Source organism: Neovison vison, chromosome X, assembly GCF_020171115.1.
Source record: "Neovison vison isolate M4711 chromosome X, ASM_NN_V1, whole genome shotgun sequence".
Classification (NCBI taxonomy): domain Eukaryota; kingdom Metazoa; phylum Chordata; class Mammalia; order Carnivora; family Mustelidae; genus Neogale; species Neogale vison.
Window position 1 is genome coordinate 16,037,565 of NC_058105.1, and position 25,098 is coordinate 16,062,662.

At 51.0% G+C, this 25,098-nt stretch overlaps 1 protein-coding gene, 1 long non-coding RNA gene and 1 pseudogene across 2 annotated transcripts; 1 reads left to right on the forward strand and 2 right to left on the reverse strand.

Annotated features, from left to right (window-relative positions):
- The first annotated feature begins 308 nt into the window (after positions 1-308).
- Positions 309-899, forward strand: LOC122896491 (annotated as a pseudogene).
- A 10,877-nt stretch (positions 900-11,776) lies between these two features.
- On the reverse strand, positions 11,777-14,790 carry LOC122897370. The gene is made up of 2 exons (XR_006382518.1): positions 14,446-14,790; positions 11,777-13,638 (listed from the first exon to the last, which is right to left on the reverse strand). It is a non-coding gene; the product is annotated as an uncharacterized LOC122897370 (long non-coding RNA).
- Positions 14,791-14,793: 3 nt separating this feature from the next.
- LOC122897369 (small integral membrane protein 10-like protein 2A) lies at positions 14,794-15,138 on the reverse strand. Its single transcript, XM_044235578.1, has one exon. The coding sequence runs from the start codon at positions 15,080-15,082 to the stop codon at positions 14,846-14,848; it is 237 nt and encodes a 78-aa protein (XP_044091513.1). The 5' UTR covers positions 15,083-15,138; the 3' UTR covers positions 14,794-14,845.
- Between the last annotated feature and the right edge of the window lie 9,960 nt (positions 15,139-25,098).

The window sequence follows — 25,098 nt, forward strand, 5'->3', positions numbered from 1 at the left end:
CACTGAGCATGAAGCCTGACGCAGGGCTTAATCCCAAGACCCCAGGATGAAGACCTGAGCCAAAGGCAGATTCTCTATCGACCAAGCCACCCAGGCACCCCAATTATGGGAATTTTCAAACACACACTAAATTTAAAAGAGAAGTCTAACAATCTCGGGTGTACCCACTACCCAGCCTCAGCACGTACCACCATTTTGTCAACCTCATTCCACACCCAGCTGACAGGAACTCTAAAAACCCAGGCACAGGGCAGCCCCAGTCCGGCATCTGGTGGCCAGCTCCGTTGAATGAAACAATTTCTATGATGATGGCTGACTGGATCCTCATTTACGCTGTAACGAGACTGACTTTAGACAACATGAACTGTAGTTTCTAAAGGACACATCTCCAGAATGAAAGAGCCAGCACGTGGAGCATAAAGGCAAAGACCAAGAAGGCAACATCCCATGTGTTTGCCATGTTTGACCAGCCACAGATTTAGGAATTCAAGGTCTTCAGCATGACTGATCAGAACAGAGATGGTTTCATCAACAAGGATAATTTGCATGCTATGCTCACTTCTCTAGGGCAGAATCCAACTGACGCACACCTCAATGCCACGATGAAGGACGCCCTAGGGGGCCTGTAAATTTCATCTTGCTCCTCATGATGTTTGGTGAGAAGTTGAATGGCACAGATCCAGAAGACGTCATCAGAAATGCTTTTGCTTGCTTTCGTGAAGAAGCAACAGGCATGACTCAGGAACATTATCTAAGAGAGTTGTTGACGACAATGGGAGATCAGTTTCCAAACAAGGAAGTACATGAGCTGTACAGGGACTATTGATAAAAAGGGAGATTTCAATAACATTGAGTTCACATGCATCTGTAGACATGAATCAATGGACAAAGATCACTGAAAGAACTCCAGATAGAAACTTCCAACTGCCGTGCCCTGCTTCCTTTTCTCTCCTAGATGCTTACCTCCACTCTCACAGAACCTGTTGAATGAGATCGAGTTTCACAACTTTGCCTTTTTAAAAAATGTATTTATTGCAGATCTTTCTGCACTTAGCACTGGTATAATAAGACTGGAAACAGGGGTGTAAATTGTATTGAAACAGAGGTTGTAAGTTGTATTGAAAAAGATCGCAGGGGTGCCTCGGTTGAGCATCTGACTCTTGCTTTCAACTCAGGTCATGATCTCAGAGTCATGAGATCGAGCCCCACATTGGGCTCTGTGCTAGATTGGGAGTCTGCTTGAGAGATTCCCCCTTTCCTTCTCCCTCTGCCCCTCCTCCCATCACCCTGTTTGTGCATGTGTGCACTCGCTCTCTCTTCAAAAAAAAAAAAAAAAAAAGAGAGAGAGATTGCAAATAAAAAAAATCAACAAATGTGAAAGCCCAGGAAAATATAGTAATATTTCTGGTTTTGCTGGATTTTTATATTTTTATATAATGAAAATGATGTATTTTGAAATAAAGATTATTCTGACTCAAATAGAATATAATGACAAGTTAAACCAATGAGTGGCTAGGGCACTTGGGTGGCTCAGTCGGTTAAGCAACTGCCATTGGCTAGGGTCATGATCCTGGGGTCCTGGGATGGAGCCCCTAGTCCGGCTCCTTGCTCCACTGGGAGCCTGCTTCTCCTGCTCCCTTGGCCCTACCTTGTACTTGTGCACACTCCCTGTCAAATAATCAAATTAAATTAAATTAAAATGAGTGAAAGCTGGGGATAGTCTTTTTTCCAGATGTCCAACCTCATATAATTCAAATTTCATGGTAAAATGGATTTTTCACATATGTGGGACAATGTTCTTCAAAATTTTTAAGTAAACTTTCACTGCGTGCATTGAAAACTGGTTGTGCCTTTAGTTTTTTCTGTTTCTAATAAGTTATATGTTTGAACTACTGAATGATAAATGTAAGATGTATCTGAGAAAATATTCAATATTTTATTGATTTAAGATTCTTTTTTTAAAGATTTTATTTATTTGACAGAGAGAGAGCACAAGCAGGGGGAACAGCAGGCAGAGGGAGAAGCAGACTTCCCTCTGAGCAGGGAGCCCTATGCCGGCTCGATCCCAGGACCTGGGATCCTGACCTGAGCTGAAAGCAGATGCTTAATCCACTGAGCCACCCAGGCGCCCCTTGATCTAAGATTCTAAGAATCAGCAAAATTCTGAATATTTACTATGCACAAGGTTTTATACATACGTGATTTTCACTGACTCTCCCCAACAACTTTGTAAGATAGATTTTTATTAGCTCCATAATTTAAATGGGGAACTCATTTGTTTCTTTTTCTTAAAGTTTTTTTTTTAAGTTTTAAGTACAATCTACCCCTCATCATGGGACTCAAACTCACAACCCCAAGAACAGGAGTCCCAGCTCCACCAACTGAGCCAGCCAGGCACGCCATTAAACGGGGAGCTAATTTAAATGAGTCCCAAGTAGTTGAGTAATTGGTCAGCGTCACTATTAGTAAGTGAGAGTTGGATTTCCAACCTAGGGCACCGAAGTCCAGAGCTTATAGTGCTGGAACACTGTGCTGTCTCTACAAAAAGCCCCGAATGCCTCGAAGAGACAAGACATTTCCACTACATTATAACATGATTCTGTAGTTACTATTGAGCTTTAATATAATTGGGATAATTATATGAGTAGAATTTCAGAAAATTCTATCCCAGGTTTTAAAAGAAGCAGAAGACAAAAGATTCTAAGCAATGCTATTGTATGTTGAAAGGCAGTGCGTGTATTGTGGTCCGAAAACCATGTCGACAAGGGTGCTATGAGCTCACGTAAAATCCTCGAGGCCAAACAATTTGAGAAATAGATGAGAAAATTTTTGAAAAGGAAAAAAATGCCGTTAAAATGAAGTCTCCTATTGCTGTTCAATATCTCTTCCCTCTTCTGAAAATGTCTAATTGGTGTTGATTTTTTAACTTTCTTTTAAAGACTTCTATTAATTTATTTTAGATAGGGAGAATGTGGTAGAGGGAGCACGAGTTGGGGGCAGCAGTGCTGAGGGCGATGGGGAAGACGGCTCCCCGCTGAGCAGGAGGCCCGATGCGGGGCTCGATCCCAGAACCCTGGGATCATGACCTGAGCCAAAGGCAGAGGCTTCACAAACTGAGCCACCCAAGCATCCCTTGAGATGGTATTTTATCTGTCTAAAATCAATCCATTTACACATTGTTTAGGATTTGTGCTTTATAGCTTGGGTACCTTAGACAAATCTCTGCTCACTTACTACCACCTCGTTTTTCTGGACTTCCATTTCCTCATCAGTCCACTCTTGTGGTCTAGGATAGGGCCCCACAGTTCAGAAGAGCTTTCCCATTTATTATCCAAACTCACAGCCTGGAGGTAAGTAGACTTGAACCAAGCTGAAGTTTAGAACTGCCGAAGCACTTAATCACAGCTCCTCAAGTACAGGAATTCATATCTGGTTCCCTTTTCAACTTACGAGCTTAAAGACACCAGGAAGCAGCGCAAAGCCAGATGAAGAATCACCGTATGCTTAAGGAGAAGGGAAAGAAAACCCAGTGGGACTATCTTGATCATCATTAAGCCAATATATATCAATTGCCTGTTACATGCCAGGCACTGTTCTAAGTGTTGGGAATAAATGGGGGGCAGGACAGACAAGGACACTGCCCTCCTGGGGTAAACATTCTCTAGTTGAGAGACAACCAAGAAGCAGGCGGGGCACAGAGTGGTCAGCAACACCTCTTGGAGATGTCACATTAGGTAGAGGTCCAAATGACAAGGAGGTCCCGTGAAATGATCAGAGTGAGCCTCTCCCTCCAAAAAGGACAGCTCCTCTCAAGGCACATCTGGGAGAATCACTGGCAGAACACAAGAGAACAGCAGAAGGAAGGGACCTACTGCGTGGCCTAAGTGCCGAATCCTAGGGCTTAAAGCAGCAGAAGAAACATGCTTTCTGGTTTTTTGTTTTGGTTTGGTTTTGGGTTTTTTTCCTTTAAATTCAATTAATTAACATATAATGTATCATTGGTTTCAGAGGTAGAGGTCGATGATTCTTCAGTCTTACATAATACCTAGGGCTCACTATAAGCTTCCATTTTAAAATACTCAGCCCTGGGATGCCTGGGTGGCTCAGTGGGTTAAAGCCTCTGCCTTCAGCTCAGGTCATGATCCCAGCATCCTGGGATGGAGTCCCGCATTGGGCTCTCTGCTCAGCAGGGAACTTGCTTCCTCCTCTCTCTCTGCCTGCCTCTCTGCCAACTTGTGATCTCTGTCCATCAAATAAATAAATAAAGTCTTTAAAATATTCAGCCCTAAAAAAAGAAACAACAACAACAACAACAAAAAAAAACCAAAAACAACTCAGCCTTGCTACTGTATGTAGGACAGAGGGGCAAGCATAGAAGCAAAAAGGCTTCCAGTTTAGACGCTGTCGCTGTCCCCCAGCAAGACACAAGGGCAACTTGGACTCAGGAAATGCTTTAGGTGATACCTGTAAAATGCCTTTTCTTGCCCGCCCCATTTCCTCCCCTCTGTGTCTTCTGACCATCTTTCTGGCGTAATTTTAACCTCATTTACTCTATTGCTTTGCTTAAAGCCAGATTGAAAGATTGAGGGGAGGGACACCTGGGTGGCTCAGTTGGTTAAGCCTCGCACTCTTCATTTCAGCTCACGTCATGATCTCAGGGTACTGAGATGGAGCCCCAAGTCTGGCACTGCTCTCAGCAGGGAGTCTGCTTGAGATTCTCTCTGCACCCCCCCGACTCACGTGTTCTTACTCACTCTCTGTCTCTCTTTCTAAAATAAATAAATCTTTTTTAAAGAAAGATTGAGGTGGTGCGCCTGGGTGGCTCCATGGGTTAAAGCCTCTGCCTTAGGCTCAGGTCATGATCCCAGGGTCCCGGGATCGAGCCCCACATCGGGCTCTCTGCTCCGCGGGGAGCCTGCTTTCTCCTCTCTCTCTGCCTGCCTCTCTGCCTTCTTGTGATCTCTCTGTCAAATAAATAAATAAAATCTTTTAAAAAAATAAAAAAAAGATTGAGGGGGAGAAAAAGCTTTCAAGATTAAAAACAAAAGGACTGGGGTGGCTCAGTCGGTTAAGCATCTGTTTTTGACTCAGGTCATGATCCCAGGGTCCTGGGATCAAGCCCTGCATTGGGCTCTCTGCTCAGTGGGGAGCCTGCTTCCTCCTCTCTCTGGCTCTGCCTGCCTCTTTGCCTACTTGTCTGTCAGTCAAATAAATAAATAAAGTCTTTTTTTTTTTTTTAAAAAAAAAAGAACACTATGGAATCCAGTACTAGAAGGTACCTACGCCAAGGCCTTGTTCCTCTTCAGCGTCCAATAAATATTATTAGCGATGATGATCAAACTAAACCAAATCAAATGAGGATCAGCAGCAAAGAAACTTAAAGATTATCTTTGGTTTTTGAAACGTTGGGATTCCAAATTCTTCCCACAACAAACAAGGCTGGCTGGAGTGCCTCCGGGCTGGGCTGGACACGAAAGTGGGGAATAAGTGGGACGTGCGTGGAGAGCTCTCAGGAAGCAGGGACAAGAACTTCGAGGCATGGCAAGGCCTGGTTCTCCCTGGAAGGGGAAAAGTTGAAATCAAAGGAAGGAACAGAGTCGGGCCAGGAATGTGGCCAGGCTCTTGTGCTTCAGAGCTCCCAGAGGCACTGCTGAGAGAGACAGACAGACGGACAGCACCAAGAGTCTTGCTGCTGTCTGCTGGGGGCCAAGCGGTCAGGCACGCTAGGACGGGGGACGTTTCCAGCAAGGCCGGGCCCAGAGGCGACCTGGGAGCTTCCGGGCCCTCCCTGCAGACGGGAGCTGCAGGACAGCCATCAGAGTCACAGGCGGCTGTCTTTCCCAAAGAGGGACACGTGTGGACAGATGGAATGCCCTCTGCTTCAGGTTCTCCTTCTCTCCTTTTCCATCCCTTCTGTCCCCCCGCCCCCAGTCCTCCACCCCACAGCCCAGGGCTGGCCGAGGAGAGGGGACAGACGAGGTGTGGACACGGCCAAGGAAAGGAGTCGTCTCCGGAACCAGAGCGCTAGGGACGGTGCTCCCGGTGTGCAGGGCGCCCCAGCGGCTGTGACCTCCGCGGCCCGTCCCCTGCGCCCAGCACCCCCGCAGCATAGCGGCATCCGGACCCCGAGACAGACTGCCTGGAGGATGTGGCCTGTGCTCCTCTCGCCGGCCACGAAGCTGGGGCTCAGGGAGCCCCCGGGCTCTTCCCACGGCCACTGGGAAGCGGTCCCGCTGCTGGACCCAGCGACAGAGTCCGTGGCCTTGACACGGACACGGGGCTTCCTTTTGTCTTCCCGGAGAAGGAGCAGCCTGTATGACCGGCTACGAAGAAGGCTCCTAGCCAATAAAGACCAGTCCTCCTTCCCCAAGACCAGTCCTCCTTCCCAAGACCGCTCCCACGCGCCGGGCTCCGTGCCCAGGGCTGACTCCCTGACCTGCCTGACTTCCCTGATTGCTCACAGGACCTCGGAATTACCAATCCGTGTGCCCAGGAAGAACGTGAAGGGCGGAGAGTACGAACGAGGGGCCGGGCACCCGCCTCATAGCCCGAAGAGCCGGGGTTCCAGCCCGGCTGCTCTCCCCTCCCAAGCCGGCTGGAACCACAAGGCGCCTCCAAGACGGGACTGGCCGTCTCCCGGTGTTAATGGTGTTCTGAACAGACCCTGGGCCACCGGGGCCCCCGCTCCCCACGCTGGGTCGGAAAATCACCGTGGTAGCATGCATGTCATCGGAAGCACATCGTCCTTCCTGGGTCTTCTTCGCTCGAGATCTTGCGTCTCGGGTAACTCGAAAACCTACAAATGTCAGCCTCGTGTCTTACCCATTTACAGGAAGCGAAAGCTGCCCAAGCGGGATGGCCGGCTCTTTGCTCCGGGCCGGGTCTGGCCTGTGCTACGAGAGCGCCGCCACCTGCTGGCGACTGCCTTGAACTACAGCAGAAAGCCTGGACGGGGCGGGTCGGCGGGGGCGGGTCGGCGGGCGGGGGCCCAGCCCCGCAGAGCAGGTTTTGATAAGGGGAAGGGAAGGAGGTCTTGGGGCGACTAAAGGAGGTCGGGGATGTGGGTCTCAAGGGGAGCCTGCGGGGCATCTGCTTTAGCCGGTTCACTGTGATGCCCGGGATGATCCGGCCTGATTTTTTCTGAAATTTGACGTCGGGGAGAAGCCGCCCCGCAGTTCAGCTGAGCACCGCAGACCCTGCAGGGGCATAAGTGGTGGTTTCCTCTCTGACACGCACGGCACGGCTTTGAGGTAAGTGCTCTCTGTGATGTGAGCTTAGGGTCAAGTTGCATTTTTACGGGCGTGTTTTTCCAGGGATGCCAGGACTTTCTTGAAAATAGGATCGTCTCTCTATTGGACTGCCTGGGTACTTCTGTCAAAAGCCCGTCCTCCGCGCAGTTCTGAACATATTCTGAGCTCTCGGTTCTGTCCACTGATCTCTATCTTCCCGAAGTAGCACAAGGCCTGGATGAAGGCTGTGAGTCTTGAAACCAGGTACTGAAAATCCCGAAACTCGCTTCACTTTCCAAATTGTTTGGCTCTCCTCAGCCCTCTGCATTTATGTGCAAGCGTTGGAATCAACTCGGTCATCTCTTTAAGAAGCCCTGCTATGACTTTTCCTTTCCAATCAGAATGCTTTTATTTGGTGGTGGTGGTGGTGGGGGGTGGGATGAGGAGCTTAGTGCACTGGCTAGGATCTCCCCTATAATGTGGAATAGAAATGGCAAAAGGGTACAGCCTGCATTGTTCCCGAGGGCAGAGAAAATCTTCATTCTTTCACCATTAAGTGCTATGCGCATGGTAAGATTGGGTAGACCCTCCTTACTAGGCTGAGAAAATGCCTTTCTATATACCAATTTTGCTGAAAATGATGATCGTGGACGGGTGTTGGATTTTGTCAAATCTTCCGGCACCTACTGTAAGGGTCAGGTTTTCCCCCTTCTTATATTAACATGGAGTAAACCGTGAATTGACTTTAAGATGAAACCAACGTTGCATTCCGGGAGAAATCCCACTTGGTCCCGGTACGTATCTCCAGGGTGTTTGGACCCAGCCTTGCCTGGTCTCTCCACTTGCCATTCACACAGCGTGTGGTCCCAGCGGCAGAGAAAAGAGAATCGCATGGTTGGGGGTGAAGAGCCACCAGCATGTTCTAGGGCCGCAGCCCTGCTCGAAAGCCTTCCAGGACAGGCTCTCATCTTCCCAAGGCCCCCACTGAGGAGCCCCCTGGCCCCCTCAAGCGCACACAGGGGCACCGGCCCCAGCCCATTTCTCTACGGCCAGCATATTGGCTGTCTCAGCCAGGAGCGGAGGAGACAGACCCTCCTTGCCCTCCGCCTCTCAGTGGCCACGAGAGCCGGTCTGCTGCCTCCGCACTGCCTGGATGGTGGCAGGGGCGGGCGCTACAGGAGGCAGGCTTAGAGGTCTGGAGCTTGGGGCCCTGCGACGGCAGCAGTGATCCTTGTGGGTACAGAGGCTGAGGCACAGAAGCAGGAGGCACGGGCCCTGACAGGCTGCTGTGACCACAGAACATCCACAAGGCTGAGACTGTGAGAGACGCAGGCCTTCTGCTTTGTTTCGTGTGGCGGGCCACGCGGGTGCTGGTGACCTTGGGACCTTGCTCAGCCTTGGGACCAGGGCTGTGGCCTTCCTCCACGGGAAGGTGGACCCTCAGAGGGCGACAGCCTAAGGCAGCTCGGTGCCCTGCCAGGGACTATCTCCGCCCTTCTGCCCCCCACTCAAGGATCTTCTCCAGAGAGGCTCTCCTAACCCGGTCCAGGGTACAAGGGTGGTTCCATCTCGTGGTTATGGGGAAGGCGTGTGCCCCAGTCCCCGACAGCTAGGTCTGCATTCCTCTAAGCCTCTGATTCTCTGTCCCACCCCAGTGCTGACAATGCTGGCAGAGAAGCCTGTGGGAGGAGGGCTTCCCCTCCCCTGCATGTCCCCAGCATTTCCAGCAGACTCCTTCCTGAGTCCCCATATGCTCGGTCTCCCTGATTAGAGGGTGCATTTGACTTTGTTTCCCAAACACACGTGTCTTTGACGCCAAGTGGTCAAGTCCTAGGTCAGTTGCTGGAAGCAGGCTTGGGGCCACGTGGAAGGGGCTGCGTTTTGTATCCTGAAATCCTGACCCAGAGTTGGGAACTGAAGGGGGCTGACTCAGGGGACACCAGGGCAGGCATCACGATGTCAGGGGCACCCACGAACACCGAGAAGTTTTGCTGGGGTAGACCGCAGTCCTACCCTGACGCATGGATCCGATGAGTCGAGCCCGTGTCTCTGCCAAGCACCGGACTCAGGGCCGTCCAAGCATTATTGCCACACGGCCCGCAGAAAACCCCGCAGGGAGGTGGCAGTGTCATCATGTCCCTGTTACAGCCGGGAGCAGGGGACACATGCCCAGGGGTGAGGGGGCACCCGGTGGAGTCACCCAGACCCCGAGGCCCAGCAGCCATTGCCTGCTGTGGGCCTCCACCATCTTCCTCAGGATGAGCACACGGCAGGCTCCCGAGCAGAAAAGAGTCCGCTCTGTGGTTGGCGTCATCTCCCCAGCAACAGCCTTCCTGGTGCCTGAATCTGCCGGCAACTCCTCTGCCCCAGAGTGTGAGGGCCACAGAGGAGGCCGAGTCTAGGGGACTGGGCTGTGGAGCACTGCTGCTTAGCCCTCTTCTCTCCCCTTCCTCCGAGGTGGAGTGGCAGGGGCAGCGCACGGAAGGGAGATGGGATGGGGGCTGCAAATCTGCCCAGAAAGGGTGTGAAGGTGGCCCATGGAAGCTGGGACCCCAGAGAGGAGCGAACAGGAGTCTCCCACAAAGGCTGCCCACAGAGGGTCCTCAGCACAATGGTGGGAAGCAGCCCAGAGACCGAAGATACCTCGGGAGTGCTCCCCATGGGGGATGCCAGCTGCAAACACGGACAGGTGGAGACAGAGGGGATGGTGGGATTACCCCTGTGCTCCGCATGGGAACCACACAGACCCTGTCCTCTCATGGTTGGTGACAGACATGGGAATAAGATCTTCTAAACTCTGAACTCAAGTTTCTCCAGTAACAGGGGTCCACGGAACCTTGGAGGAATGGTGGAAGCAAAGGCATTTCCCATTTGTAGCCAAGCAAACCAAAAAGCCACACATGGAACAGGACAAAGAGGGGGTGTGGATTGTGGGAAAGCCTGTGCACCAGGGAGACGACCTGTCCCAGCCGCAAGTGCCGCAGCCACAGCAGGGAGCACTGGGGAGGAGGACACAAGAGAACAAGGAGGCCAAGCGCTGCAGACGGCCAGGAGGCAGGTGCACTGCGCCAGGAAACTGACCCATGAGCCTGTCTTGTCGGCGTTCGCGTGAAGACGTGTCCACGCACCCACCTGCCGGGGTCAGGGGTCTGCACGAGGCCGTCACTGGGGTCAGTCCCACGTGCTGCCCAGGTGGGCTCAGCCACACCACACTCTCTCAGGGCTCCGACCTGGGTGGGAACCGCTCCTCATGGGGGGCAAGGGGTGGAAGTTCCGCTCCAAGGACAGGGCAGGAAGTGAGGAGCCTCCAGTTGCTCGGGTCATGCTCCTGGGTCATCCCGGGACCACAGCCTCGCCATGACCTCCTCCAGACGTGGCCGTGGGGATGATGGGGGAGAATCAGGGAAGAAAACCCCCAGCAGGGCCCCGGGGACTGGGCAGGCTCTCCACACCTGCCAGTTCCCTCCACTTGCTTTTCTCTCCTCATACACACGAGGCTGCTCCGCGTGAGGCCTGAACAGATGTTGAGCAGCCACCGGCTCCCTGAAGGCCCACGGCCACCCTGAGGTCTCCCTACTGACGACAGGAGAGTACACGTGGCCACGCAGCAGACCGAGGAAGAGCTGGGCTCAGAAGGCCACCCTGAGCCAGAGCGGAAGCTGCCTGCCTTCCTCCGCAACGTGCCTGGGACCCCGAGCTCCGGTCTGACCCTCCTCTCTTGGTGGCGCCAGGCTGCGTGACCGCTGGGCTGGGTTTGGGACCAACAGGGACTGAACAGAACCGTCTGGACTAAGCAGAGGGAAGCTCAGGGTGCTGGCAGGGACCGGGCTCCGTCCCTCCTGTGGTGGCAGGTGTCCCAAGGCTCTGCCTTGTCAGGGTGCTTTGGCCCCGGTAGTTCCCAGCGGGCAGAGCACCCCCAAGGCCCTTACCCCAGGCTGTGAACCTCCGGGGACCATGACCCTGCACCCTCAGGAGCCCTCCCCATGGGGACGGGTCGGGGGGCTTCCCTTCTTCTAGCTCAGCCCCTGGGCACCCTCCCCATGGCCAGGCTTCTCTGGGGACTCACTAGGCTGGGGCTCTGAAGGCACAGTTCGGGTCTCAGCAGGGGGGAAGGGCAGCAGGCTTCTGGTCCCCAAGGTTTTATCTTTTCCAAAACTGGGCACCCACCTCGCCGGCAGGGAGGCCAGAGGCACCTCTCCACCTGCTATGGCAGACGGACGCTGGGTGACCCAAAATGATGCGCAAGGAGCTTCCTTCACCCCATCACCCCGAGCCCACCCTCAAGCTTCCACTGTAGTAAGCACTTTCTGAGGCTGGGCTCTGAAACAGAGAGAACACCTAGGTCTCCGGTTATTCAAATAAAGGTTGAGAACAAGACAAATCGCCACCATCTGGCCAGGCCCGTGCCGCGGCCTTCTCCTCCGGGGCCCCTGGCCGTGCAGGCGGTCCCCCAGCGTCTCTGGGCAGGCCTCCACCCTGCAGCCCTCCCTGGCTCGCCCTCCCCTGCTCCCAGTCCCCCAGGGGACCCCACACCAGGAGAGGAGGCCTCCAATTTGACTGGATTTTATTGAACTCAGGGAGGGGTGTTTCTTTTTAACTTAGAGGGACAAGATTTGACAACAGCAGGAACGCGAGCGTTTCTCTGAGCAGCCCGTGCTGACCAGGACAGTGAATCACACACAGGAAAGGGACAGTCATCTTCTTCAGCCCGTGTCTCGGATTTTGCAGAAGCTCTGCTGTCTGGAACACAGACTGCAAATAAATAAAGTGCATGGAGAGCCTGTCAGGCAGCCAGGGCCCAGTGCGGGTGGGGGCGGGGGAGGGCAGCTCGATAACTACTCAAGGCCAAACCCTACTCAAGGCCAATCCTGTCCGAAGAGCAGGGGCAGGACCACAGGCCAAAGAAGTACAGCCCCTGCCCAGTCGCTCGGGGGCCGTGCTGAGACTTCCCGGACCCCCAGGGCAGGCTGGCATGGGCTGGGGTGCCCCGCGGGCAGGGGGTCTGGGGCAGGGCCCTGAGGCTTCCCCCTCTCTCTGTGAGGAAGAGGAGTCCCAGGCCCCAGGCAGCTCCAGCCGGGAGCGGATCACCCTGAGGGTGAGATGGGGCCTTGCAAGGGGCATATCTGTGGATCGGCCCTAGGGAGGCTCCGCGGGGCTCTCGCACGCTATCCCAACATCTGTGGATGGAGTCGGCAGGCCAGCAGGCTCCCAGACGTGATCCTGGGTGGAGAGGATTGGGGTACAGGAGGTGCCACCAGGACCCGGGACCGCTGAACCCTTGGCACGAGGTGAGAGCCATCACACCCTGTCTGTGGGAAGCTGCAGGGCACACATGGTGGCCTCATCGGGCCTCGGTCCCCGGGGTGAGGCAGAGCTTTTCACTCAGGACCCGTCCTCTAGAGGGTGACTAAGGAGGGCAGGAGGGTGACACAGGCCCACTCTGTCCCTGGGGCTGGACAGACTGCTTGGGTTTTCAGTCCCAGGAATTTGGAGCCTGGGGGCCGAGAGCAACTGGGGACAGAGTGGCTGGGGGACCGGGGTCTTTCCTGGCCCTCTTGAGGCCATGGCTGGCCATCCTGGTGGGCCACGGAGCCACACATCTGGGACCTCAGGGCCAATCCAAGCCCATCCAGAGGACGTTCTCTGGCCCGATCCCAGACTGGGGGGTGACGAGCCTGGGGACCCATCTCAGGTTTATCCCTTCACCCTCCTGTTTCCAGCCTGTGCCCAGGGGCCCCGCCACCACCCCACCCCCACCCCGCCACCCAAACCGAGAGGCCCGTGCCACCCAGCTGCCGAGGAGCTCTTGGTCCAGCCTGGGGTGGGGTGGCAGGGGAGGCCAGGCTCTGTGGGTAGAGCCCTCCGCTCTGCAAGGCATTCTAGGGCTCTCCCCGGTGTCCATCTCAGCTCTGACGGTCTTCCCTGTGGCCTCCCACACCGCCCCAAGAAGAGCCAGTTCCCCACATTCCCTACCCTGGACCTCGTTCTCTCCCCCTAGGTCCCCCAGGGGGGCCTTGAACTCCCCTCCCCCACAGAGCCAGATTTTCTCAAAGGCGGGGCGCAGATTCAGCCCCTGCTTTGGATCTGTAGGACAAGGACACATCTCTCCCAGTCCCAGAGCCAGCTCTTCCAGTCATCAGGTGGGGAGCGCAGAACGCCCTCAAAGTGTCGCTAGGAGAGGCAGCGCTGAGGTGACAGGGTCACGTCCTTCCCCATGCCAGAACGGGACCACCGGCTACCCCAGCAGCCGGTGCCTGTGCCTGGAAGGTCCTTTCTCTCCTGCCGGGCTAGGCCGTTTGCCCAGCAGCTCCCCAGGCAGCACTGGGCCCAGGGGCCGCCTCTGGGCAGGGATTGCAGTCTCTCGACAAGGCCACGGAAGGGGTGGGTCACCACCTACGAACACTGGCTCCTGAAAGACAGAGAGATGGAGACTCCACAGTGGTCCCACGGAGTGTGGGGCGCCTTTCCCCAAGGGCTGCCTCCTCGCAAGCCGCTGCTCCACCTGCTGTCCGCTCCCTAGCCTGTGCGCTGCCCTGGGCTCAAGGAGACCCCCATTTCCCTGGCTCCTCTGGGCGCACAGGGACTGCTGGATGAGGCCTTCGTTGGCTCCGGGAGGGCAGACCTAGGGGCAGACCTAGGGGCCGGTGAGCGGGTGGCGGCAGGGATAGGGTAGAGCGGCCTTCCCACTCCTCTGGGTCTCCAAATGGCCAAGTGCCCAGCACCAGTGGATGCCCCCAGGACGGGAGGGGAGCCCCAGGCACAGAAGGAGCAGGCCCCCAACACAGGGCTAGAGGCAGCTGCCCAGACCCCAGAGGCCTGAGGGTTTAGAAGAGGCACCCACCAGGGCTTTGGCCAAGAACACAACCCCCCTCCCTCTCTGGCTCCCCAAGGGGGTGAAAGGTGGCAGCATCTTTTCCTTCTGGAGCCTTCCCCGGCACCTCCCCCAGCCCATTCCCTTCCATTCCCTGGGGTTCAGGTGGCAGCACCAGGGCCTCTGGGGAGAGCAGGGCGGGATGGGCTGACGCTCCGAGATGCCCTCGCCGCCGCCGCCCCACCCGTCCGGGAATGAGGACCAGAGAGTATGGGGCGCCTGTGGCCTCCCGCCTGGGCAGCTCAGGGGCTGGCTTCCTGGGGTCCCGTCCACAGTGCCCCCTGCCACCAAGACGTCATGGCAAGCGCCGCCGCCAGCCCGCGGGTCCAGCCTCTGGCCTCCTACCTTGTAAATCGGGGCCAGTCAAGTCCCTGCTGCAGAATTTTTCCTTGCGGCTTCCCCGGCTCTGGCCAACGTGAGGCAACAGGTCGGCCGCCCTCAAATCGTTTTTTGGTTTGTTTGTTTTTTTCCCCTCGAGCCCGACAGTAAGGGCCCGTCTGCAGAGTTTCTGTGCAATAGGTCACCGGCCACGCCGCGGACGGGCTGCCGGTCGTGGCCGGGGCCCGGCCGGGTGACTGGGCGGCCGGGTGGCCGGCGCCCCCCCGCGGAGGTCTAGGGCCCGGGGCCCCGGGCCGCCCCGCCTCCTGCCCCCGCCGCGTCCCGCCGGCCGTCCTCCATGCCGGCGCCCCTGCCCCGCGCGGCCCGGTGCGCGGGACCCTCCGGCGGGGGCTGCGGCGGCGCCCGCTCACTCGATCCGCACCTGCAGGCGGACGTTGAGCATCACCGAGGCCACCACGTAGAAGTAGGGGAAGTTCATGCGCAGCCGCCAGGCCAGGTCGAAGAAGGTGATCAGGGTGCGCGTGAGCCCCTTGCAGAAGGCGCCGTACGAGCCGCGGGCCGCCGCCGAGCGCGACAGCCGCACCGCCAGGCCCGACAGGGCCGCCGCCGCCGCCGCCGCCGACAGAGCCGCCGACGCCGCCATGGGTCCGGGCCGGCGCAGGCCCCGCCGACCCAGGGGAGAGCGTGCGGCCGGGCAGGTGGACGCGAGGCCTGAGAGGCCCCGCCGGCCGCCGGTGCCCTCCCGCCCCGCCCCCGTCACTCCTTCCCTGGCTGGGTCGGGGATGCAGCCTCCGCGGCCGCCTCCACGCCTCCGCCGCCGCCCCTCCGGAGCAGCCTAGGGCGAGCCCCGCCCCTCGCCGGCTGCCGGGGCCGCCGCCGCCAGCGTAACCCCGCCCCTCGTGTGGCCACGCCCCCTCCCGGGCCCCGCGGAGCGGCTGCAACCGGCCCGGGACCGCCCACGGGACCACCCCGCCAGCGAGCCCCACCTCCTCCTGGGCGCCCAAGGGCAGAGCCCGAGGGCAGGAAGGGGTTGGAAGGTGGTGTCCCTGGGATCGCTTTTGGGGCGTGTCCTTGAGAGGAGCGGGGGGGGGGGTTGGGGGGGGAACAGAGTGTTTGGACCATCATGCTCTTAAGGTGCAGATGGCCTACTGGGAAGGCCCCGCATGTTTACTGTATCCCCCTTCCCCACTGTCTTCGCACAAAACCCGGCCAGGCAACCCATTGTACCTTTCTTTAATTCGCGTATCTCTGCTAATTCAGCGGCACTGTACCTTTCTTTAATTCGCGTATCTCTGCTAATTCAGCGGCACTGAAGAGTTTCACCAAAGCATGGGCGCGTTTTTTTCTTTTTCGTGTATTTGCTAGTCATGTGTATTTCTTTTTTGGTGAATTGACTCGTTACCCTCATTGTCTTTACCTTTCACCCCACAGTGATTTCTAAGTACTCCTCTTAAGTGTATGTTTGCCCTGGACACGGCACAAGGTCTTTTCCTGTTTTCATTTGCCCTTGTTCGGGGCTGTTTTCCTTGCTGGTGGGCTTAAAAGCCCTTTCGTGGTTTCATCTTATCTTTATTCTAAACCAAATCCAACCCCAAATCGACCACTTTTCAAGACTATTGAAATGATCAAGCTTCATTATAGTCATGACTTTTTAAAAGCTGTCTGCAAAAAGTAGATTCATCATGACCTCATCCCTGTTTTCAACAAGGAGGGCTGGCCTGAGTATTCAGGCTCTCTCAAAATGCCTATCATCATCACACTTGAACATGTGTGGCATCTCTGTAACAGGAACACAACGAGTTATATACACTGGCTGAACAGTGGTCATGCCTACATGGTCATGGGAAAAAAAGATAATTTCTTTTTTTTAAGGTTCATTTATTTATTTTATTTATTTTTTTAAAGATTTTGTTTATTTATTTGACAGACAGAGATCACAAGTAGGCAGAGAGAGACGAGGAGAAGCAGGCTCCCTGCTGAGCAGAGAGCCCGATGCGGGGCTCGATCCCAGGACTCTGGGATCCTGACCTGAGCCATAGGCATAGGCTTAACCCACTGAGCCACCCAGGCGCCCCCATTTATTTATTTTAGAGAGAAAGAGAGAGCACTGAGCAGGGGAGGAGCAGAGGGAGAGGGAGAAGCGGACTCCCCGCTCAGCGGAGAGACCCATGCGGGCCTGGGTCCCTGAAACCTGACATCATGATCTGAGCCAATATCAAGAGTCCCATGCTTAACGGACTGAACCACCCAGGCACCCCCCAAAAGAGAATGTCATAAACATTATGTTATTGTGTGGCATCATGACTTTATCCACAACATAACCATGCATGGGTGTGAATGCATATAAAATGCCAGGGCAGATGTATCAAATTACTCAACATTGTTTACCTCTGATTAAGGCAATAGAAAGGAAGATGCACTTTTTACTCTCTGTATATATGTATGTATATCCATTTGTATATCTATATTTGTGTAATGCCATGAAAAAAATTAATCATTTGAAAAAGAAGGGGCTACAGTAAGACAGGTTTAAGCCACACAGAAACCCTTTGTTCCAGACTGGATCCAGCCTCATTCATTTTCATCACTTGTGCCTTCTAATCATTTCTGAAACCCTTCCTTGGCCTCACCTCATTTATTTTTAACATTTTATTTTGAAATAATTATGGACTCACAGGAAGTTGCAAAAATAGTACAAAAGAACCTTGCGCCCAGCTTCCTCAATGGTTACATTTTCTATAGATGCAGTATAATATCAAAACCAGGAAACTGGCATTGGTACATTACTGTTAGGTAGACTATAGGCCTCATTCAGCCTTCACCATTTTCCGAAACCGCATCAATGTGTGTGTGTGTGTCTCCATCCATTTCATCCCATGTCGGGATTTCTGTAATCACCACTACAATCAAGATACAAAAATATTCCATCAGTACTCACTAAGCCACGTGTACATATTTTGATAGAGTCGTATCTATTTCACTTTGTTTGGAGTGACTGTAAGTAGTACTATGTGTTTAATTTCGGTTTCCACATGTTCATTGTTAGTATATAGAACTGCAATTGAATTTTTAGTTTTATTTTGAGATAATCATAGATTTACATGCGGTTGTGAGAAAAAGTACAGAGAGATCCCACGTACTTTTTCCTACTTTCACACAGTCATAACATCTTTCAAAAGTGGCACAGTATCAAAATCAGGATTTAACACGTCTATCTGTTTTGTTTCTGTCTGTCTTGTTTCCCCTGGTTTACTTGTTTGAGTGTGTGTGTGTTTGTGTGTGTGTGTGTGTAGCTCTATGCAATTCTACCATGGGTATAGATATAGCATATAGTTCATTTCTTTTTTTTTTTTAACAAAAAGCTATAGCTTAAGGATTTATTTATTTATTTGAGAGGGAGAGAGAGAGTGTGCACATGCACAGAGGGAGGGCAGAAGGAGAGAATCTCAGGCAGACTCTCGGCTGAGTGCAGAGCCGGCTGGGGGTTCCATCTCATGACCCTTGAGATCATGATCTGAGCCAAAACCAAGAGTCTGGTGCCCAACCGACTGAACCATGCAGGCGCCCCTATAGTTCATTTCTTTTTATTGCCAAGTAGTGTTCTTTGGTATGGTTACTTCATAGTTTGTGTGTCATTCACCCATGAAGGCCATCAGGGTTGTTTCCAGTTTTTGCCAATACGGATAAAATTACCATGAGTATTTGTTTATAGGTTTTCATGGAAACAAAATTTTTTATCTGGATAAATCCTCCAAAATTCAATTGTTGGGTTGTATAGTTAAGGACATGTTTGGTTTTCCAACTCTGCCGAACTATTTTTCCAGAGTGGCTGTAACATTTTATTTTGCCATCAGCAATTTATGAATATATCCAGTTTCTCTACAACTTTGTCAGCACTGGGTATTATCACTGTTTGTTTATTGTTTTTGTTTTCATTTTTGCCGTTCTGATGGAGTGATCTTTCATTGTGGTTTTAATTTGTATTTCCCTGATGGCTAATGATGGCAAAAATCTCTTTATGTGCTTATTTTCTATCTGTATTTCCTCTTTAGTGAGATGTCTTTTGTCATTTTCTAATGGAGCCATTTGTTTTTTATTATTAAGTTTTGTGAGTTCATTATATATTCTACATATGAGTCCTTTGTCAGACACGTAGTTTGCAAATATTTTCCTTCCAGTCTGTAGGTTGTCTTTTCATTCTTGATTCACAGAGCTAGATTTTTAAATTTTGATGAGGTCCAATTGATTCATGTGTGTTTATGTGTTTAGAAAACCTAACCTATGCTATAAATAGTGTTGAACTTATAGACCACTTACAGGGAGAATTGACATTATTTCTGTTTGAAGTCTTCCAATCCATGAACACAGTGTGTCTCTTTATTTATTTATGTAGATCTTTGATTCCTTTCACCAAAATTTGTAGTTTTCTGCATTTGATCCTATACAAGTTTAATAAATGTATTCCTAAGCATTCCTTCTCTTTGAAGCAATTATAAATGATACTTTTTAAATTTCAGTTTCCACATGCCTCATGGTTACTATGTAGAAATTTTGTTGAATTCATTAGAAGTGTGTTGTTTATTTTCCAATGTTTGGATATTTTCTGGTTAATTTTCTGCTATTAATTTCTAGTTTGAGCCCATTGTGATCAGGAATCGAACTCTGGATATTTTCAATTCTCCTAAAGATTTTTAGGTTTATTTTCTGATTTTAAGACGAGCACTACTCTGCCATGTCTCCAGAGGAAGCCACTGTGGATGATAAAAGAACTAGTTCCATGTCTTGTGATGAATGACTGAAAGAAATGTTCATAATTTAGAGAACATAGACATAAAGGAGATGTGACAGCTCTTTCAAATACTTGATGGTCCGAGAGTCTGGGTCACTCAGTCGGTTAATTGTCTGCCATAAGCATCTGCCTTTGGCTCAGGTCATGATCCCAGGGTCCTGGTATAGAGCCCCTCATCCAGCTTCTCCCTCTGCTTCTCCCCCTCCTGTGCTCTCTCTCTCTCTCTCAAACAAAATAAATAAAATATTTTTTAAAAATCAGAAATGTCATGGACAACCTGCTTCTCCCTCTCGTCCCCACTTGTGCTCTCTGTTGCTATCTCTGTCTCTCTCTCTCTCTCTCTCAAATAAATAAATAAAATATTTTAAAATACATACATACATACATACATATGTATGTATGTATGTACCTGAAGGTCAGGGCACCTGGCTGGTCTGGTCGGTAGAGCACATGACTTTGATTGGGGGAGGGTGGGGGGTTTTGGGGTGTTAAGTTGGAGCCCCATGCTGGGTATAGATTACTTAAAAATGAAATCTTTTTAAAAAACACTTGAAGGTCTACTATGCTCAAAAGGGATTAAGCTACTGCTTTACTATTGGGTGCCTGGGTGGCTCAGTCATTAAGTGTCTGCCTTCAGCTCAGGTCATGATCCTGGGGTCCTGGGATCGAGCCCCACATCAGGCTCCCTGCTTGGCAGGAAGCCTACTTCTCTCTCTCCCACCTGCCCTGCCTGTGTTCCCTCTCTCACTGTGTCTCTCTCTGTCAAATAAATAAATAAAATCTTTTTAAAAAATTACTGCTTTACTATTCCATGTTTTAGAATTTAGACCAATCAGCAGAAACTGTTCTTGGCCAACATAAGAAATGGACAGCCCTAAGAAGTAATGAGGCTCCCATCATCCTGAGTGTCCTAGAACCATCTGTAAATTAATCATTGGTCAGGGATATTGTTAAATTAAGCTTTCTGATGGGGCCATTAAACTTCAGTGGCCTGAACAATCCTTCACAATTCCAGGCTCTTTTGCTTCCAAGTTCACTCATGTTTATGTTCATTACAAAATTAAGCAATTCTATTTTGTAATTTATTTGGAAGCATATTTTTTGTATAAGAAGCATAAAATTATGCTTAAAGGTGAATAAATCTTTAATGTAAAATTTGTAGTGACACTCTTGTAGACAGCATAGAGTTGGATGATGTTTGTAAAAAAAAAAGCTACTCTGTTAATTTCTTTTTTTTTAAGATTTTATTAATTTGAGAGAAAGAGAGCACAAGAAGGGGGTAAGAGCAAGGGGAGAGGGAGAAGCAGACTCTGGGGGAGCAGGGAGTCCGACATGGGGCTTGATCCCAGGACCCTGGGATCATGACCTGAGCTGAAGGCAGAAGCTTAATGCACTGAGCCACCCAAGTGCCCCTGTTAATTTCTTTTGATTGTCATTCTTACACCACTTATATTTAAAGTAATTATTGCTATGTTAGAGCTTAACTCTGTCATTTTACTGTTTTCCATTTGTTCATTTTGTTTCTCATTCCTCTTTCATTTTTCTTATCTTTTTTTAAATATTTTATTTATTTATTTGACAGAGAGAGATCACAAGTAGGCAGAGAGGCAGGCAGAGAGAGAGGAGGAAGCAAGCTCCCCACCGAGCAGAGAGCCCGATGAGGGGCTCGATCCCAGGACCCTAAGATCACGACCTGAGCCGAAGGCAGAGGCCTTAACCCATTGAGCCACCCAGTTTTTCTTATCTTCTTATAAGATACTTGAACATGTTTTAGGAATCCCATTTTTATTTATTTATAGTGTTTTTTTAGTATATCTCTCTGTATAGATGTGTATCATTTTGTTTTCTTTATTTTATAGTTTTAGTATTTATTTTATAGTTTTTCAATGTAATATATCTGTGTACCTATCACAGTTTACTGGTATCAGCCCTTAAAGCTGTGGAGTGACACAGAATTTACTTCAGTTGAGGTCCCTTTATCCTCCTCCCCTTTAAATAGAAATAGGTTGGCTATTTTCCTCTATGTATACTGAGTCCACATCAGATGATGTTATAGCTTTTGCTTTAACCATAAAAACAGGATCTTGGGTGCCTGGGTGGCTCAGTTGGTTGGGCGACTACCTTCAGGTCAGGTAATAACCCTGGATTCTCAGGATTGAGTCCCTCGTCAGGATCCCCGCTCAGCGGGGAGTCTGCTTCTCCCTCTGGCCTTCTCCCCTCTCGTGCCCTCTCACTCTCTCTCAATAAAACAATAGCAACAACAACAACAACAACAAAACAGGCCCTTAAAAACTCATGAGGTGATGGTGATTCTATTCTATTTGCTGCCTGGAGTGCCATCCTGCTTGCCTTATCATTTCTTTTCTGATTTTAGGGGATTCCCTGGAGCCATTCTTTAAGGGTAGGTCTTCTGGCAACCAATTCTCTTGGGTTTCCTTCATCTGAGAATGTCCTTGATTTGCCTCATTCTTGAAGGATATATGTGCTGAATATGGAATTGGTGGTTGATGGCAAGTGGAAAAGCAGAAGTCTAGTTCTGCCTGTTGTCAGGAGGGGGTCATGGAGGGGGGATTGAAGGGCGGCTCCCCACCCACCCTGCTGAAACTGAGAGGAGGAAGGTGGGTATTGTCCAAAAGGTGTCCCGTTGGCGTGCCTGGGTGGCTCAGTCGGGTGGCTGGGTGCCTGGATGGCTGAGCTGCCTTCAGCTCAGGTTCTGATCCCAAGGTCCTGAGTTTGAGCCCAGAGTGTCATGCTCTCTGTTCAGTGGACAGTCTGAGTCCCCCCTACCCCTCTCATTTTTGTGCTCTTTCTCTCTCTCTCTCAAATAATTAAATAAAATCTTAAACACACACACACAAGTTGTCCTATTCTGCTAGGTCACCCTTTTCCCAGCCTTGAGCCAGGGAACAAGCTTTTCTTGAAGCTTTTTTCGCTGGCAGTTCGGGGCTGCTGGCTTCTCCAGCAGCGCATTAGGCATATATGGCGGGCGAGGGGCAACCCAAGAAACTCATTGTCGTGTCCTTCCTCAAATCCCAAGTTCCCCGGGCAGCCTTACTTCCAGGTTGCAGAGTTTTTCTATGTTTGAGGAGCCATCAACATACAATGAAATGCAACTCTATTATTTTGAGGAGTTCTGTTTAAGTGATACATCTGTGTAGTCCTCACTACAATCAAGATAGGGAACATTCCATCACAACAGAAAGTGCCCTGGTGCCCCTCCCAGTCCCTCCTTCCCCCCACACCCACACCTAGGACATCCCTGGTCTGTTTTCTGTCATCACAGATTTGGCTTCACCACCTTGAATGTGGGGGGGACTCACTGACTTACATTGAATAGCAATGCTCACTAGTGTCTTTTTTTTTTTTTTTTAGTGTGAGTCTTTTTAATTTTAGCCATCCTAAGGGGTGCGTCTGATATCTCACTGTGGTTTTCTTTTGCATTTCCCTTATGACTAATGATGCCAAGTATCTTTTCATAGGCTTGTTTGCTATTCAGTATCTATTTTCTCCTAAAGTGGTCATCCAAATCTTTTACCCCCTTTTAAAGGTTAGGCTGTCTATTACGGGGTTGTAAGAGGCCTTTACCTACTTTAGATACCAAGCCTTTCTGGGATAGATGTTTTGCAAATATTTTGTCCCAGGCTGTAGCTTGCCTTTTAATTTTTGCTGTGTATTTCTGTCATGAGCACAATATGACAAGCACATGTGGCTGGTGTCTTTCCACAATGTCCACTTTATTGCGTCCTCGAGCAAAGCTAACATAATTAAAAAACGGGTTCAGGATCCCAAACTCCATGACATTTCACCAAGTGTTTGACTTGGCTTCTTACACGGCACAAAAAGCAAAGCACAAGACAAGTCTCAAGACAAGTGAGATAGAATGGTAGCGGGGAGGGGAGGAAGCTAAGGAAACAAAAGGGAAGTCAGTCTGTGTGTGTGCAGTTGAGATAAGGCTGGGTCCAGTTCGGGTCAGCTCTCGGGGTTCACTGTTTCTGGTGTTCCAGCAGCCAAGGATCTCAGGTCTGTTCCGAGATGGATTGGGCAGAGCCTTCAGCTGAGTGTGTCACCTGCTGATGCTGGTCTCGCGATATCTGGTCTTAGCTGCTCCATCATTGCTTGTCACAGGCCCCTGCTTGACAGGAGTGACTCCATCTTGCCCTCGACAGTTTCAAAGTCCAGAAGTTTTTAATTTTGATAAAGCTTCATGGATCAGTGCTTTCTTTGGGGTTCATGGTGTTTGGTGCTGTGTAAGAAATCTGTGCTGGTCCCAAAGTTACCACAATCTTCTTGTATGCTTGATTTTCAAAGTTTTTTAGTCTCAGTGTTTCACTTTGCTCTGCTACCCATTTTATTATTTGATTAAATATTTATTTATGTATTTGAGGGAGACAGATTGAGAGAGAGAGCGTGTGCCCACATGGGTGTGTAAGTGAAGGGAAGGGCAGAGGGAAAGAATCTGAGTGCGGAGCCAGACAAAGGGCTTGATCCCACCACCTAAGACATCACAACCTGAGCCGAAACCAAGAGCTGGATGCTTAACTGACTGAGCCACTGAGGCACCCCTATCTGTTACTCCTTTTTTTTTTTCTTAAAGGTTTTATTTATTTATTTGACAGAGATCTCAAGTAGGCAGAGAGGCAGGCAGAGAGAAAGGGAGAGGGAAGCAGGCTCCCTGCTGAGCAGAGAGCCCGAATATAGGACTCGATCCCAGGACCCTGAGACCACGACCCAAGCCGAAGGCTGCGGCTTAACCCACTGAGCCACCCAGGAACCCCTCTGTTACTCATTTTAGAACAATTTTTGATCTTCCTCCATCCAGCATGAGTGGTGGCTGGGCACTTTTGACCCACCATGCAAAGGTCTGTCAAGAGAGTGGGAGGTTGGGGCTTCCCAAAGCTTCTGCACACAGGCAGAGAAATTTCCCGCTCTGAAAAATAATAATATGTGTACAGCCTGAGATAAAAGACAAAGTTCATTTCATTTATCAGACACCGTTATTCATGTATAACTGACATCCCATATATGCGGAATGTTTAACATGTATAATTTCATCAGTTTTGTCACACGCATATCCCTTTGAAACCATCCCCGTGCCCAAGTGACTACATCCATCAACCTCGAGTGTCCTCTGGCCCCTTTGTAATTTCTTCCTCTCATGGTTTTCTAAGCTCACCTAATCACCGATGCATTCTGTCACCACAGATTCACAGGAGGAAGTCCCCACTCCCCCAGAAGCTACAATGTTGGACGGACATAGCCGCTGCCAGAGACGCAATGACCAGTCAGGGCTGCAGGAACAGTTGATGGAAAAAGTCCAGCACTGGGGGCGCCTGGGTGGCTCAGTCAGTCAAGCGTCTACCTTCGGCTCAGGTCATGATCCCAGGGTCCTGGATCGAGTCCCGCATCGGGCTCCCCACTCAGTGGAGAGTCTGCTTCTCCCTCTCCCTCTCTCTGCCTGTGGCTCTGCATACTTGTATGCTCTGTCAAATAAATAAATAAAATCTTTAAAGAAAAGGTCCAGCACTGGTCAGCCTCTGGCCTTCTCATGTGAGGAGAGTAGAACCAGAACTGTTGATCAAGACCAGCCAGACAAGTAAGTGCATCTCTATGTAGTGAGAGGTGAGGGGCGTTGGGCAGAGGGTAGCCCCTCTCTCCTGTCTCCTGGGCCATCATTAAAGATGGTGCTGAAGTCCCATTTCTGGGTCTCTAGACATGGGAATTGACCCTACCAGCAGTGGTAGGGTCACTACTGGGCATTTCTACAACCTACTTTTTTATTGTGTGGTGACTCCTTTCTCCAGTTCTTATTCGTGTTCCTCTGTCAATTGTGGGTGCCACTGTTACAGACATCTTGAGGTTATTAAATGGTT

Bases quoted from the DNA above. Each gene is read 5' to 3' on its own strand.
- LOC122897369 (XM_044235578.1), bottom strand. From the start codon at position 15,082: ATGGCGGCGTCGGCGGCTCTGTCGGCGGCGGCGGCGGCGGCGGCCCTG.